Source organism: Schistocerca americana, chromosome 2 (assembly GCF_021461395.2).
Source record: "Schistocerca americana isolate TAMUIC-IGC-003095 chromosome 2, iqSchAmer2.1, whole genome shotgun sequence".
Classification (NCBI taxonomy): Eukaryota; Metazoa; Arthropoda; class Insecta; order Orthoptera; family Acrididae; genus Schistocerca; species Schistocerca americana.
Window position 1 is genome coordinate 324135052 of NC_060120.1, and position 17674 is coordinate 324152725.

At 44.5% G+C, this 17674-nt stretch overlaps 1 protein-coding gene across 1 annotated transcript in view; it reads right to left on the bottom strand.

The window, feature by feature from the left end:
• Positions 1 to 12172: 12172 nt before the first annotated feature.
• LOC124595538 (acyl-CoA Delta-9 desaturase-like) overlaps positions 12173 to 17674 on the bottom strand; it is a 120700-nt gene continuing 115198 nt past the window's right edge. Inside the window, exon 6 of the mRNA XM_047134312.1 lies at positions 12173 to 15398. Within this exon, the coding sequence (XP_046990268.1) occupies positions 15044 to 15398 (355 nt within the window). The 3' untranslated portion in view covers positions 12173 to 15043. The remainder of the gene's footprint in view (positions 15399 to 17674) is intronic.

A 17674-nucleotide genomic window follows, 5' to 3' on the forward strand; every position in this document is an offset into this window, starting at 1 on the left:
GTGCGCTGATATGAAACTTCCTGGCAGATTAAAACTGTGTGCCGGACCGACACTCGAACTCGGGATCCTTGTACCACACGGGCAAGTGCTAGTTCTTCAAGGTTCGCAGGAGAGCTTCTGTAAAGTTTGGAAGGTAGCAGACGAGGTACTAGCAGAAGTAAGGCTGTGAGGACGGGGCGTGAGTCGTGATTGGGTAGCTCAGATGGTAGAGCACTTGCCCGCGAGGGGCAAGGGTCCCGGGTTCGAGTCTCGGTCCGGCACACAGTTTTATTCTGCCAGGAAGTTTCAGATTACTTCTTTTATGTTTTCTACGCCGTTAAATTGTTGTTGTTGTGGTCTTCAGTCCTGAGACTGGTTTGATGCAGCTCTCCATGCTACTCTATCCTGTGCAAGCTTTTTCATCTCCCAGTACCTACTGCAACCTACATCCTTCTGAATCTGCTTAGAGTATTCATCTCTTGGTCTCCCTCTACGATTTTTACCCTCCACGCTGCCCTCCAATACTAAACTGGTGAACCCTTGATGCCTCAGAACATGTCCTACCAACCGATCCTTTCTTCTGGTCAAGTTGTGCCACAAACTTCTCTTCTCCCCAATCCTATTCAATACTTCCTCATTAGTTATGTGATCTACCAATCTAATCTTCAGCATTCTTCTGTAGAACCACATTTCGAAAGCTTCTATTCTCTTCTTGTCCAAACTATTTATCGTCCACGCTTCACTTCCATACATGGCTACACTCCACACAAATACTTTCAGAAACGACCTCCTGACACTTAAATCTATACTCGATGTTAACAAATTTCTCTTCTTCAGAAACGCTTTCCTTGCCATTGCCAGCCTACATTTTACATCCTCTCTACTTCGACCATCATCAGTTATTTTGCTCCCCAAATAGCAAAACTCCTCTACTACTTTAAGTGCCTCATTTCCTAATGTAATTCCCTCAGCATCACCCGACTAATTAGACTACATTCCATTATCCTTGTTTTGCTTTTGTTGATGTTCATCTTATATCCTCCTTTCAAGACACTGTCCATTCCATTCAACTGCTCTTCCAAGTCCTTTGCTGTCTCTGACAGAATTACAATGTCATCGGCGAACCTCAAAGTTTTTATTTCTTCTCCATGAATTTTAATACCTACTCCGAATTTTTCTTTTGTTTCCTTTACTGCTTGCTCAATATACAGATTGAACAACATCGGGGAGAGGCTACAACCATGTCTTACTCCCTTCCCAACCACTGCTTCCCTTTCATGTCCCTCGACTCTTATAACTGCCATCTGGTTTCTGTACAAATTGTAAATAGCCTTTCGCTCCCTGTATTTTACCCCTGCCACCTTTAGAATTTGAAAGAGCGTATTCCAGTCAACATTGTCAAAAGCTTTCTCTAAGTCTACAAATGCTAGAAACGTAGGTTTGCCTTTCCTTAATCTTTCTTCTAAGATAAGTCGTAAGGTCAGTATTGCCTCACGTGTTCCAGTGTTTCTACGGAATCCAAACTGATCTTCCCCGAGGTTGGCTTCTACTAGTTTTTCCATTCGTCTGTAAAGAATTCGTGTTAGTATTTTGCAGCTGTGACTTATTAAACTGATAGTTCGGTAATTTTCACATCTGTCAACACCTGCCTTCTCTGGGATTGGAATTATTATATTCTTCTTGAAGTCTGAGGGTATTTCGCCTGTTTCATACATCTTGCTCACCAGATGGTAGAGTTTTGTCAGGACTGGCTCTCCCACGGCCGTCAGTAGTTCCAATGGAATATTGTCTACTCCGGGGGCCTTGTTTCGACTCAGGTCTTTCAGTGCTCTGTCAAACTCTTCACGCAGTATCATATCTCCCATTTCATCTTCATCCTCTTCCATTTCCATAATATTGTCCTCAAGTACATCGCCCTTGTATAGACCCTCTATATACTCCTTCCACCTTTCTGCTTTCCCTTCTTTGCTTAGAACTGGGTTTCCATCTGACCTCTTGATATTCATACAAGTCGTTCTCTTATCTCCAAAGGTCTCTTTAATTTTCCTGTTGGCGGTATCTATCTTACCCCTAGTGAGATAGGCCTCTACATCCTTACATTTGTCCTCTAGCCATCCCTGCTTAGCCATTTTGCACTTCCTGTCGATCTCATTTTTGAGACGTTTGTATTCCTTTTTGCCGTTAAATTAAGTCTTTGAAAATATCATGTTAACTACAAAATTAAACCCTTTTTTCCGTGCAGTAGATTTTGTGTACTCCGAAGGAATTGTATCGGTTGACATGTCTAAATTTTATTAAGAGCCTTAGTAACACCGTAATTAATTACTGACTTTGGTGTACATTGGTTGGTTGATTGGTTGGTTGATTTGGGGGAGGGAACCAACCAGCGAGGTCATCGGTCTCATCGGATGAGGGAAGGATGGGGAAGGAAGTTGGCCGTGCCCTCTCAAAGGAACCGTCCCGACATCTGCTTGAAGCGATTTAGGGAAATTACGGAAAACCTAAACCAGGTTTGAACCGTCGTCCTCCCAAATGCGAGTCTAGGGTGCTAACCACTGCGCTACCTCGCTCGATATTGGTGTAGATTGCAGCACAGTAGTATAGAATAGAAAATTGCATCTACCATTGACAACGTAATCATGAGCTATTTTCGGGCTGTCCATTATTTTTATATGAATCTACCTTGTATCTTCCTTTTGTCTGTACATATATAAATTAAAGTCCCTTACAACGAGTTCTGTATGTATGTTCGGGCTAATCTGAGGAATTACCGTAGAGATTTTGATACGGTTTTCACTAGCACACTGCACAACACAATTGAAGTATCAATTATTCGAAACCCCGTAGTTGCCTACAGTTGCGACGCATAAGGTTAAAATTTGGCTCGGAGGTGCCTGCTGCCTTCCTCTGTAATGTTACAAGAGCGTAGTGCCCTGCGACGCTCGAGCTTGGCCACGCTTCAGACAGCAAGGCGCCGGCCGACATAAGCGAAAAAAAGGCAAGCGCGCAGAAGTTCATGTGAGCTGTAAGGTGGGTTAATGATGTCACATGGGGACCAATTTTCATCACAATTCTGTTTAACGCCGCTGTAGGTCTATCACAGAATGTGAAGGCCGTCTCACCCCGTATGGCCCACATTTCACCCCTTCTTTTAATGTCTTCGCGATGGAGACCAGAACAGCGACGCCCAGCGTTGAAATCACGCGGTTTTCTTGTAGGTTGTCAAGGAAAACATTTCAAACACACCGCTTTTCGGAATCTACATGAAACGACCTTAGGGGGTGATATAAAGAGTATCAATGAAACCACTTCTCCCCTTAATGCATACAGTCCCACACGCTCCGCAGCGAAGTGAGCAACAAGATGATGTTTTTGACATCCTTTGATACCGATGACACCAAGCGAACGATTCAACCCATCTCTGTTTAAGAACATCATGGGCCAGTAACCGCATCGGACGTGATTGCCCTCGCTGGAGTGCAATGCGACAACAGTTTTTGCTCTGGTGTACCTGTAGAGACCATTCACAACCATTCGTCAAAATTTGAACGTGAGTGGAAGCAGCAAAGTGTGCTTATCCTTCTGCCGCCCCACTGTTTCACACCTGTGGTCCGATTACAGATGTATGCGATACTGACATATGAATGAAACGACAAAGGGTCCCTCTAAGAGCCCCCTATTCTGCAACGCCCTCGGTGTCACACTCCCGCATTTGTTGAGCACTTTGAAAATGTACCTGTGTGGAGACAGCCCTTGACAATTGACCTACGTGACTGCAGGTAAGCTGTCTGCTGCTCTTGCGGCTGCTAGCAGGCATGGGGAATCGGAGGGGTGTCAAGGGACTGCATATCTGCAAGTGCCTAGCACTCCTTCATAGGCTGTCACTGTATAGGAACGTTTTTAAAATTGACAAAAAATGCGGACAGATGGCTCAGAGAACTTTGCCAAACTGTGGGGTCTTAGAGGGATCCTTTGCCATTTTATTCACGCATGTGTCAATGTCACACCCCTTCATGATCATTTCAAAGGAGGGATGAGGAAGAAGAAGCACCCTTTGCCCCTTCGGATCACGTTCAACTTCCGTTTAATGCTTTCTAGAGGTCCCAAGTGGTTCCACTCCGTATACCAGAGCAAAAATTATGGTTTCACTCCCCTTCAAAGGGGTACGACCACGTTCAGCGAGCTTGATGTCTTTAAATATAGAAGGGTTGAACCTCGCTCATCTCACTGCGCAGTGTGTTGGAATCCGCGCACCAGGGCAAGGTGTGGTTACATTGATGCTCTTTATATTACCCTTTGAGAACTTTCCGTATCGATTCTTGGATACCTTTAAGAAAACCGCGTTATTTCAACATCGGGTGTCGCGGTTCTGATCCCCATCACGAAGACGTCAAGAGAAGGTGTGAAATATGTGCGATACGGGGTGCGACGACCTTCCCATCCTTCACAGTGGCACTGAGCAGAATTGTCGGGAAATTTGCTGTCGATGTGAAATCATTAACCGACCTTACAGCTCACATGAACTTCTGAGCTCTGGCCTTTTTTTCCGCATGTGTCGACCGACACCTTACTGTCTGAAGCGTGGCCGAGCTCGAGCGGGACGTCGTAGGGCGCCATGCTTTTGTGCCATGACAGAAGAAGGCTGCAGGCAAATTTCAGACAAATTTCAAACTTTTATGTCGCAAATATAAACAATTAGGGGGTTTCGAAAAACTGACTCTCGAAGTGTGTTTGCGCAATGTATGAGTACATTGACTGGTTCGTGAGGAATACTTGTGTATATAATTTACAATTATTTGGTTCTAATTGACTGAACTGTAGTGAATTAAAGCCCTCCGCCGCTGCGAAACGATGCTGTTGCCATCTGAGAGTGAATGGCAAAACTCACTGGAATCGTGCAACGCTACCATACTGCACTGCCAGGCCGGCGTCAGCTACCACTGCCGCGAGGCTGTCAAGAGCTACCACCGGCTTCCTGAAAGATTTACAATTGTTGTTCTTGATGGTCTACCGCTAAAGGGCGACCAAAAAGGTCTTGGAAGTAATCCCCACTGGAACTAATGACTTTTCATCCAGCCTTTTAATCTGGCATTCATGTTCAATGATGTGGAGATTTTTCAGAAACGGCATATGGTACGGATTCTACATTACGCTGTTGTGGGTCCGCTTTCCCCAGCTGGATAATTGGTGTAGGTTAGGAACACACAAGTCACCTGAAGGGCGTCCAATAGAAAGATTTACACCAGGCTATTGAGCCACACGAAATTATTATTACCAGAATCTATACGTCTATCCATATCTTCTTCCCCTACACGTATTATAAATTAAAGTCGCCCGCTGTTTTTTTATGTGCGTGAAGGTTAATCTTAGGAACTACTGTTGACATTCTGGTACGATTTTCACTAATATATACTGTTGTGGGTTGGCAGGAGAGCCAACACCGTATTATTAGAGGAAGCCGAAAGGCACGCGTTTTAGCTCACGCAGGCTGGCGTGAGGTCTGCAACAGGACAAGGAAATTAGACTTTAGAAAAACGGACGTAGCTGGTGGAATACTTAACTTTAATCCATTAATGATGAGCGTCGCTCTTGACCGTACATGACTCATAATATCAATAGTAACTGGTAATGGCGCCTTGCTAGGTCGTAGCAAATGACGTAGCTGAAGGCTATGCTAACTATCGTCTCGGCAAATGAGAGCGTATTTTGTCAGTGAACCATCGCTAGCAAAGTCGGTTGTACAACTGGGCGAGTGCTAGGAAGTCTCTCTAGACTTGCCGTGTGACGGCGCTCGGTCTGCAATCACTGATAGTGGCGACACGCGGGTCCGACGTATACTAACGGACCGCGGCCGATTTAAAGGCTACCACCTAGCAAGTGTGGTGTCTGGCTGTGACACCACATATACACTGATTTACAAGGAGCATTTGTGTATATCAAATATTTATTACAAACAAGTCATCTAGCCGAATATACTTACAAGGGAACCTCCCCATCGCACCCCCCTCAGATTTAGTTATAAGATCATAACTTTGCGAAAATAAAGAATATAAAATTTTCACGCGAGGGAAGACTTGAATCAAGCAACTTATGTTCCGCAGCTGCTCACGCTAACTACGGGACCACGGCGCTCCTTGGCTCATATTGTCCTTGATATTGCCTATCTTGCGCATGGACTACTCAGTTTGTATATTTTGCTTTTTTTCCATAGTTCCACACAACTTCTTCCTGTTTTCTCGATTGATCTGTGTTCAGTTTTTCAAGGCCTATCCACTGTGCCAACTTATAACTAAATCTGAGAGGGGTGCGATGGGGAGGTTCCCTTGTTAGTGCTATCTGTGTGAAGCCACGCGGACCACTAGTTTGTATATTTAGTCTAGTGATACACCACGAAAATATTAATTGTTTAAATTAGAAGTTGTACCTATGTTAACTATCTATAAGTGCAAAATTTGCTCAGAATTGTATACGACGTGTTTATTACGTAAGTCATGTTTTGATATTTACAAGGGGAGGCCGCCAATTGTGAAATCAGATTCGATTCATACTGTGCATAATAAAAGCTTATGGCCAGAGGTGTAATGTGGCAAAGCACCAAGATGCACTTCTCAGCCGTTGTCGAGAAAATCGACAGTTAAAAGAAACCGTTGCGGTGAAATACTCTCTACGATTTGTAATTTTCTACAGGGTGGTGGTGCAGCGTTAAGCGCTCGGGTTCGTTATCCGAAGGTCGCCGGATCGAATCTCGCTCCATGCAACTTTTTTTTTAGTATTTGTTTTTTGTAATTTATATATATAATTCCCGGCAATCAGTTACAACAATTATGCATATAATAAGTTGTTGAAAGTCGTTTGTCGTGGAAAAACTGGCGACTTCGAACATCATTATGTTTTCCGCAAACAAAGTTGTATTTCACAAATGGTATTAGTTGTCTTCATAATGTTAACCACGTATAGTTAACGGAAGACGTAGAAACGATATTCCGAAACGAATACGTATAGCGTAAGTCAAACGTTCGAATTAGAATAGAAACCCCACGAACACAAATTTGCTGTGGCAGGTATGAAATTTAAGCTCCGTTACTCGCTCGTTACACTTGAAGGACAGCTGTTGAATGGGCCGAAACGAGCCGCCGCATAAAAGCGTAGTTGCCTGCTAACTTCGAAAGAAGGTAGATGCGGTCCCTAGCGCAACTTATAACATCGTCGAAAATCAGTGCGGACGGGACAGCTTTGGTACACCCTGTTAAACAAACGGAAAAATGGAGGCGGTACAATTGAAGAGCGATCCGCCTTCACCAACATGCATAAGCAATTCATTAATAGTTTATATATATATATTTGAATTACAAAAAACTAATAATAATAAAAAAGTATTGCATGGCGCGAGATTCGATCCGGCGACCTTCGGATTACGAACCCCAGCGCTTACCGCTGCGCTATGACGCTGTAGAAAATTATTAATCGTAGAGAGTATTTCACCGCAACTGTTTCTTTTAACTGTCGATTTTCTCGGCAACGGCTGAGAAGTGCATCTTGGTGCTTTGCCACATTACACCTCTGGCCATGAGCTTTTATTATGCGCAATATGAATCGAATCTGAATTTCACAATTGGCGGCCTCTCCTTGTTAGATAATTTGTAATAAGAGACTCTATACTTACGATCATGATGGTAAGTTGTAATCAGTGAGGTTGCTGTGTAGCAACAAAAGGTGTGGTAATGTGTGAATGGTCGGAATGAGACGTACTTTTCGTTTGATCTTTGTTTTCTATGTTCTGATCGTGCTGTACTGCTCACTTTTATCGGTGAGAGCAATGCTTAATGGGTATAAGCAGAGAATAATCCAAGTACATGTTAGTTGGCATTGTCTTGTTAGCTGTAGGAGAGACGTGCTGTAATGTTTCGTCAAAGCTGTGCCGCGATGCTGCGTCCGAACAGCGGAATGAATTGTTAGCTGCTGCTTACGGGATAACGCATTATATTAAGAACATATTCTCCGAGCATTACTATCAAAATGTTTTGCAGCGCTTTAGAAATGAATGCCTATCAGTACCTTATAACGAGTGAAATTAAAAACTATATAGTCTTCGTTTAGTTTTACAGTTTCACAAATATGTGCTCTTGTAAAAGGACATGTCATAATAAAAGCTGATCGGCGTCACTGTTGAAAACAATAATATTTTCGATGTTGCAGAAAGTCATCTAGCCTTGCAGTCAGATTGCTTACTTCCGAAATACACGAATTTTACAGGGAATACACCAGTTCCAGGCTGAGCACACTCGCTTTGTTTAAGAGTACAAACATATTGATATTATGAATTTCATACGTAACATAGTATATATACGGCTATACATGAGGTTTTCTACTTTTTGTTTTACTTGTAATTATCACTGTCTCTTGATGCCATTGTCTGCGTGAATTTTCTGTATGTCTTGTGCTATAGCCGTTAGGAAGAATGTTAACTACCTAAGGTGTGTGGTTTAGTTTTCAGTCTGGATACTGGTTAGATGCAGCTCTCCAGACTAGTCTATCTTGTGCAAATCTCTGCATACTTACTGCAACTAACATCCATTTCAGCCTGGTTAATGCAGTCAATCCTTGGTCTCCCTCTATGATTTTTCACACTCTCCCCCTCCTCACTTGCTTCCATTACCACACGGACAATCCACTGATGCCTCAGTTCAGTCAACTGATCCCTTCTTTCCGTAAGATTGTGTTATAAATTTATTTCTTTTCCGCAATTCTATTCAGTACCTCTAATTATTTATTCGATCTTCCCATTTAATCTTCACCATTCCTCTATAGCGCCACATTTCAAAACACTCTATTCCATTCGTGTCTGAACAGTTTGTCGTATACTTACAAATATCGTCAGCAAATACTTCCTAATATTTAAATGCAAATCAGATGCAAACAGCTGTCTCTTTAACAACAGATCATTTCTTTTTATTACTTGTCTGCATTTTATACGCTCTCTAGTTCGGCCACAATCACTTATTTGCTGCCTAAATAGGTAGCAATACTACTTTCCTAATCTAATTCCCTGGGTATCACCTGATTTAATTTGATTGCATGCCATTACCCTTGCTTTAATGTTATTGATGATCATACTACAACCTCTTTTCGAGACACTATTTATTCCGTTCATCTGCTCTTCCAAGTCCTTTGCCGTCTCTGTCAGAATAATATTGTCGTCGCCAGATCTCATAGTTTCTATTTCGCCTCGCTAAACTATTACCCCTTTCCAAATTTCTCCTTGGTTTCCTTCAAAGCGTGCTCAGGGTACGGACTGAATAACAGCGGATTCACTAACAGCCTGCCTCTCTTCTTTCTCAGCTGATTCTTCGTTTTGATATTCTTCGCCTCTTGTAACTTTAGTCTGGTATTGCACACGTCGTCATTTTTTCCCTGCTATCTTCAAAATTTCAAAGAGTGTATTCCAGTCAACATTGTTAAAAACTTTTGCTAAGTCTATAAACGCTTCAGATGTAGGTTTGCCTTTGCTCAGTCTATCTACACTCCTGGAAATTGAAATAATAACACCGTGAATTCATTGTCCCAGGAAGGGGAAACTTTATTGACACATTCCTGGGGTCAGATACATCACATGATCACACTGACAGAACCACAGGCACATAGACACAGGCAACAGAGCATGCACAATGTCGGCACTAGTAAAGTGTATACCCACCTTTCGCAGCAATGTAGGCTGCTATTCTCCCATGGAGACGATCATAGAGATGCTGGATGTAGTCCTGTGGAACGGCTTGCCATACCATTTCCACCTGGCGCCTCAGTTGGACCAGCGTTCGTGCTGGACGTGCAGACCGCGTGAGACGACGCTTCATCCAGTCCCAAACATGCTCAATGGGGGACAGATCCGGAGATCTTGCTGGCCAGGGTAGTTGACTTACACCTTCTAGAGCACGTTGGGTGGCACGGGATACATGCGGACGTGCACTGTCCTGTTGGAACAGCAAGTTCCCTTGCCGGTCTAGGAATGGTAGAACGATGGGTTCGATGACGGTTTGGATGTACCGTGCACTATTCAGTGTCCCCTCGACGATCACCAGTGGTGTACGGCCAGTGTAGGAGATCGCTCCCCACACCATGATGCCGGATGTTGGCCCTGTGTGCCTCGGTCGTATGCAGTCCTGATTGTGGCGCTCACCTGCACGGCGCCAAACACGCATACGACCATCATTGGCACCAAGGCAGAAGCGACTCTCATCGCTGAAGACGACACGTCTCCATTCGTCCCTCCATTCACGCCCGTCGCGACACCACTGGAGGCGGGCTGCACGATGTTGGGGCGTGAGCGGAAGACGGCCTAACGGTGTGCGGGACCGTAGCCCAGCTTCATGGAGACGGTTGCGAATGGTCCTCGCCGATACCCCAGGAGCAACAGTGTCCCTAATTTGCTGGGAAGTGGCGGTGCGGTCCCCTACGGCACTGCGTAGGATCCTACGGTCTTGGCGTGCATCCGTGCGTCGCTGCGGTCCGGTCCCAGGTCGACGGGCACGTGCACCTTCCGCCGACCACTGGCGACAACATCGATGTACTGTGGAGACCTCACGCCCCACGTGTTGAGCAATTTGGCGGTACGTCCACCCGGCCTCCCGCATGCCCACTATACGCCCTGGCTCAAAGTCCGTCAACTGCACATACGGTTCACGTCCACGCTGTCGCGGCATGCTACCAATGTTAAAGACTGCGATGGAGCTCCGTATGCCACGGCAAACTGGCTGACACTGACGGCGGCGGTGCACAAATGCTGCGCAGCTAGCGCCATTCGACGGCCAACACCGCGGTTCCTGGTGTGTCCGCTGTGCCGTGCGTGTGATCATTGCTTGTACAGCCCTCTCGCAGTGTCCGGAGCAAGTATGGTGGGTCTGACACACCGGTGTCAATGTGTTCTTTTTTCCATTTCCAGGAGTGTACGAACAAAAGTAGTGGGGTCAACATTCGACGAGGTCGGCTTTTACCAATTTGTCCATTCTTCTGTAAATAATACGTGTTGGTATTCTGAAACCAAGGCTTAACATATCAGTTACCAGCTGTCACCTTATGAAATCAGTTGAAGATCGTTATCATTGTAGTTTTTTTTCGGTGAGATTAAGACACATGGCATGCAAAGTAGGTTGTCGTAACATCCCACGGGAAGTCCGCTTGCCACATGCTCGTGCCTACTTGTTAGAAGAATTAGTGAAACCTGCAGACGTGTTACACAGTACGAAAGTGCTGATTCCTACTTCTGTCCTGTGATACTATCTTGTTGCTCATCAAATAATATTTGAAACTCTAATAATGGCTATAATAGCAATAAATCGAAATCATGAGCATTTCTGAGAGCATATTCAGCACAGTCGACGTTTTCAGTTTTAATTTGGTATGCTGAATTGTGTAAGAAGCTTTTGTCTAACCAGAAATGGCGTATCGATTTTGTGTATATGAAACTGGAACTTGCAAGATTTCCTTCTCTCTAAGTCCATTCTGCGTCTGTAAACTAAATTTTATTTTCCTTGCGTAAAGTCACTCGACATGAACTTTAACAGTATTGTAATCTTTTGAGTGAGATGGTACTGCCAGTGACAGTATACACGGTAAAAGAGTGGAAATTTGCACATGAGAGAAGATAAGAGTCAAATGAAAACGGAACAAATGGGAAAAAATAAGTAAACCGCATATTATTTCAAAAGTGATCGCCGTAACTGTTAATGCATTTATCCCACTGTGAGACAAGACGTTGAATGCCTTCATGGAAAAATGTTTTCGGTTGTACCAAGGCGTTCACCTCTTCGTCCGAAGCAAATCGAAAGCCATGAATGTCTTTTTCAGGGCTCCAAAAACAGGGAAATCGCATCGGGAGGGATCGTATTTGTATTGGAGGATGTGTAAGGGCTTCCTAGCGAAATTCCTGCAGCGCAGTGAAACACCCTTGGCAACCTGTGGAGGGGTCAACATGTGTCCGTAAGCAACCGAAAACACTCTTTCAGTAAGACGTTGACCATCTTAGCTCACAGTGGGATAAATTTATTAACAATTACAGCAATTACTTTTGAAACAATGAATATTTTACTTATTTTTCCGTCTGTCTCGTTTTCATTTGTCTGCCTCTCATATATAGATTCAAACTAATGTTCAACAAGATAAGGCAATTTGCATAGATGAGCATTCAAACCACGTAACATCTTAAAACATGGAAACTTTATTTGGCAATAAAGTTAATACACACACAACACATTTTATATACAAAAATATATTCATAGAATTGAGCCTGAAGCCAGCGTTTCGCGGCTCTAGGTACAATATTAGTGCTCGCTACAACTAACAATAAATAAAATTAGTGCGGCCGTCTCGGGGGCCGTTACTCCATTGTTAAGGAGTGTGTCCACCACCACTGGGGAACAAAGCTGTCTACTACGGCGTCTTACTACGATGTGCATATCTCACTAATCTGGCTCCGATATAGTTATCGGAAGTCGCAAGCTACATATATGTCTGGCGAAGCGTTTATCAGCTGAAGAAGGGTGCAGAACTGTAGCTACATGACATATTTTCAGCGGAGTAACAAAGCATTTTACATCTGAAATGATTAACAGGCTGCGGAGGTAAACATTCAGCAGTCATGAAACGAAATGGATATGTAATAACTTTAAGTTACTATTTACTAATGAAGGTACTATTTCTGTGACTGGGTTTCAGTTTACATGTTTGGACGAAATGTTATGGTAAGATCTCGGTTTCACTGCTTTTCGTGAACAGGTTGTAAATTGCTTTTAAATCCACAACTGTACCTTCAGATCATATTTTAAACATTCTTTCACATCAACTGGAAAATTTCAAAAAGAATTTGTTAACTTGGCACGATGGGCGAAGATATTTGGTACAACAGCTGTCATACGAAGATGAGAAAATTAAGCATTAAGAATCTAAATAACTCAAGTTGTTTCAGAACTCGATGCGACAATGAATGAAAGACTTTAAGTCAAAGTCTTAACTTACAAACTAAGATTATTAACAAATGTTCTATATCAACGACTACATTTCATGACAAACACACATAATTCTCTAAGAATCTGACACTAGTTAAAGCTTTTGTAAAAAATCATTGCCCTTAGCATTAACGAAATTTTGGAATGACACAGTGTCACTCCTGACTGAGAAGGGCTCAGCAACCACATTTTATGTGTTATTGTTTACGTGAAGTAAGCGACATTGTCTGCACTTAATGCCACTGATGTTCTCTACTACTTGGAGAAAATTTTGAAGTTAATTTATGAATGAAGAGAATTGATTTATAAGCTTAATACTACTCGCGTTAAGTCACCAGTCACTGTTATTCCCCTGAAATATTTCTAACTCATAAATACGAGTTTTGGGAGGAACTGAAGCAGTATCCTGCCAAGGAGACATAAGAAACATCATTGTAATGGATATATTCAATTGAGTTGTTGATAATCATTGATGGAACTCTTTTTTTGAGGAAACAGAGCGAGTAATGGCGTCTGGCTGCAGTTTGTATAAAGATTATTAAGCGTGCAGAAGAGCAACACACACTCAAACCAAAAGGTGACCTGTGAATGTTGCAACACAACAATGAAATACTTCATACTTTGTGCAGAATGCTGGAAATTTGTAGAAATATCAATCAGCAAAGTAAAAACAGAAACCGTATTACACAGACGTTATGAATGTCCACCTATTTTGATTCATAACAACATTTTTGGGAGTACGACATACTGTCAAACAGCGTGTCGGTGTCTTTACCAACTGCACCACTATAGTCTGAATTTGTAGGATTGCTCTCAGCAAGTCTACGTCCAGGGCCAGATTTACGTTGTGGTCAGGCACTACCAAGTCTAGGTCGCAGGAAGGGGACGCTGAAAAATCTCGACTGATGATTTTACTATCGGTAGACACCACTGTGGCTAATCGGTAGCTTCATAGTTATGTTACGGGGTGATTGTTAATGTCGCTGGCGGCAATTGCTGTATAGCTGTGCGTCGTATCGACTAATTTTCATTGCTTTGGTGGGCGGTTTGTAAAGCTGTGTTTCCCATCAATTTGTGTACAAGCGGTGAAAGCTCTGGCTGTCGGTTATCATCGTTGCGAGGGTTAGATAATAACCTTTTCCTTTTTTTTTAAAAAAAAAGTAGTCTATCTGACACGATAATGAGCGCCGTGAAGAAGCTAATTCGCGAGCAAAATACGAAACGAACTCTTGAAAAGTTCTCGTCGGCAGCTGCGCCGTCAGCACGACAGATTGCTAACCGAAGGGACCTGGGTTCGATTCCTAGCCGGTTTGAAGAATTTCTCCGCTCGAAAGCTCAGCGTCGTGTTGTACTTACATTCATACCGTCATAACTGACAAGAAATTCGTCAACGATAAGCTGTTGTATTGTCTTTCAATTATTGAGATGGCTGAATGGGCACAAACCGAAAGAAAATTAAAAAAAGAACTATTGAACAGGGAAAAGAGAGATGCCGTTCGAGCTAATTAAGTGATTCCGTTACTGATTGCACTTTTTGACTTTTTGTATGGTGAAGTACTAATTTTGGAAAGTAAAAAAAGGCTACAAAAACTAAAAACGTCTAAAATCGAAAGCCGAATGAGGGACACGGAAAAAGTTTCTAGGACGCCGCCGCCACCGTATGTAAATCCAGTCCTGTCCGTTTACAAGGCAGGCCGCAAACGGAGTGAATATAATGTCAGCTTAGGGCTAACAGAAGCGAAAATCACATAGAAAGGTGAAATGCTATTCCTAATTCGTGCAGTGTCACACTAAAATCCAAGTCAACATAAACCCAGTAATCTATCACGAGTTTTCCTACTCAAGCAGGGGAGCTGCAAGAAAGGGGGAAGCGTAATACGTGAGCGTGGCATCACAGAATAAACTCGTTCGTATGACAGCTGACACCAAAACAAAACACCATAAAATCTGGGAGTTGGTTTGAGACTGGGGAAGCGTGTCGAACACTATCTTCGCCCACCACACGATGCGAGGCCCCCGCATGCAGGGTCGTCGGCGCAGCGGTCGCGGTGCGTTCTGGAGGCGGCTCAGAGCGCTTGCCGGGCAACATTGGCGTCGCGCACTTCGTCGGCCGGCATGTCGGGGTCCCCCCAGCCCCAGATGGCGGGCTGCGCGCCGTGCGACTTCCGGCGCTGCAGCCGCGGGTGGCTGCCGTCGCCGCAGCGCGCCGCGCGGCTCAGCGCCATGCGCTCCGGCACCGTCTTCAGGTCGTACGCCCAGCCGAGCCACGCGAAGAAGTCGATGAACGCCGTCGTGAAGTTGAGCCGGTAGTTGCCCAGCTCGGCCGCCTTGTAGTCCCACGGGAAGACGTGGTGGTAGTTGTGCCAGCCCTCGCCGAACGCCGCCACTGCCACCGGGACGCTCTCTACTGGGCTCATGTTCCTGTGGGAGAGCAGCCATTGTTAGTACGTCTGCGGCACCACGATGAACCGTCCTACGTTGCTGTGCGTTTCCACACACGCAGTGGCTAAATTAATCACAACACTGGCCCGTTCCCTTAGTGACAGAAATTGATAGATACAGTATTACTGAGTGTCGGTCTGGCAGAAAGCCGGCCGAGGTGGCCGTGTGGTTCTAGGCGCTACAGTCTGGAACCGCAGGACCGCTACGGTCGCAGGTTCGAATCCTGCCTCGGGCATGGATGCGTGTGGTGTCCTTAGGTTTGTTAGGTTTAAGTAGTTCTAAGTTCTAGGGGACTGATGACCTCAGAAGTTAAGTCCCATAGTCCTCAAAGCCATTTGAACCATTTTCTGTCAGAAAAAATATTTCCAGAATGTGATTTTCACTCTGCAGCGGAGTGTGAGCTGATATGAAACTTCCTGGCAGGTTAAAACTGTGTGTCAGACCGAGACTCGAACTCGGGACTTTGCCTTTCGCGGGCAAGTGGTCTACCAATTTTTTTTTTTTTTAAATCCCATTTTGTTCGCTATTGTTCGTTGCATCTGCTCGGGGCGGACGTCGTAAGACATCCATTTATGCTCGTTGTTGATCGACTGACTCAGTTTTTTATTACAGAGGGCAGCTAACCCTCTGACCAACCAATTGAGCTACCCAAGCACGAATCACGTCCCCTTCTCACAGCTTTACTCCTGCCAGTACCTCGCCTCCTACCTTCCAAACTTTACAGAAGCTATCCTGCGAACCTTGCACAGCTAGCAGTCCTGAAAGAAAGGATATTGCGGAGACATGGCTTAGCCACGGCCTGGGGGATGTTTCCACAATGAGATTTTCACTCTGCAGCGGAGTGTGCGCTGATATGAAACTCCCTGGCTGCCAGGAAGTTTCAGAAAATATATTGTTTTAAAAAACATCTACTGAGATAAACTTCCCAAGCCTTCGTCAGCTATCACTGCTATCGTCTTCAGCAGCTAAAAATTCTGATTTTTGGTTTAGGCAGCGTGTTCGCCATATACACTGAAGCGTCAAAGAAACTGGTACAGCCATAAGTATTCAAATACAGAGATATGTAAACAGGCAGCATAAGGCGTTGCGGATAGCAACGCCTGTATAAGACAACAAGTGTCTGGCGCAATTGTTAGATCGGTTACTGCTGCTACAATGGCAGGTTATCAAGATGTAAGTGAGTTTGAACGTGGTGTTGTAGTCCGTGCACGAGCGATGGGACACGGCATCTCCAAGGTAGCGATTTTCCAGTACGACCATTTCACGAGTGTACCGTGAACATCAGGAATTCGGTAAAATATCAAATCTCCGACATCGCTGCGGCCGGAGAAAGATCCTGCAAGAACGGGACCAACGATGACTGAACAGAATCGTTCACTGTGACACAAGTGAAGCTATAAGTGAAGCTTTCCACAAATTGCTGCAGATTTAAATGCTGGGCCATCAACAAATGTCAGCTTGCGAACCGTTCAACGAAACATCATAGATATGGGCTTTTGGAGCACAAGGCCCAACCATGAACCCTCGATGACTGCACGACACAAAGCTTTACGCCTAGCCTGTGCCCGTCAATGGACTGTTGATGACTGGAAATACGTTGCCTGGTCGGACGGCTCTCGTTTCAAATTGTATAGAACGGATGGACTGTACAGGTATGGAGACGCCCTCGTGAATCCATAGACCCTGCATACCAGCAGGGGACTTTCTGTGCCGGCCGCTGTGGCCGAGCGGTTCTAGGCACTTCAGTCCGGAACCGCGCTGCTGCGACGGGCGCAGGTTCGAATCCTGCCTCGGGCATGGATGTGTTTGATGTCCTTAGGTTATTAAGTAGTTCTGACTCTAGGGGACTGATGACCTCAAACGTTAAGTCCAATTTGAACCATTTGGAGGCTCTATAGTGATGTGGGGCGTGTTCACTTGGCGTAATATGGGACGCCTGATGTGTCTAAATTCGACTATAACAGGTGATACGTACGTAAGCATCCTGTCTGATCACCTGCATCCATTGTACATTCTGACGGACTTGGACAATTTCATCAGAAAAATTCGTAACTGCACACGTCCAGAGTTGCTACAGAGTGACTCGAGGAACACTCTTGTGGGTTTAAACACTTCCGATGGCCACCAAACTCGCCAGACATGAAAATTATCGAGCATATCTGGGATTCCTTGCAATGTGCTGTTCAGAAGAGATCTTCACCCCCTCGTACTCTTACGGAGTTATGGACTGACATGCAGGATTCATGGTGTCAGTT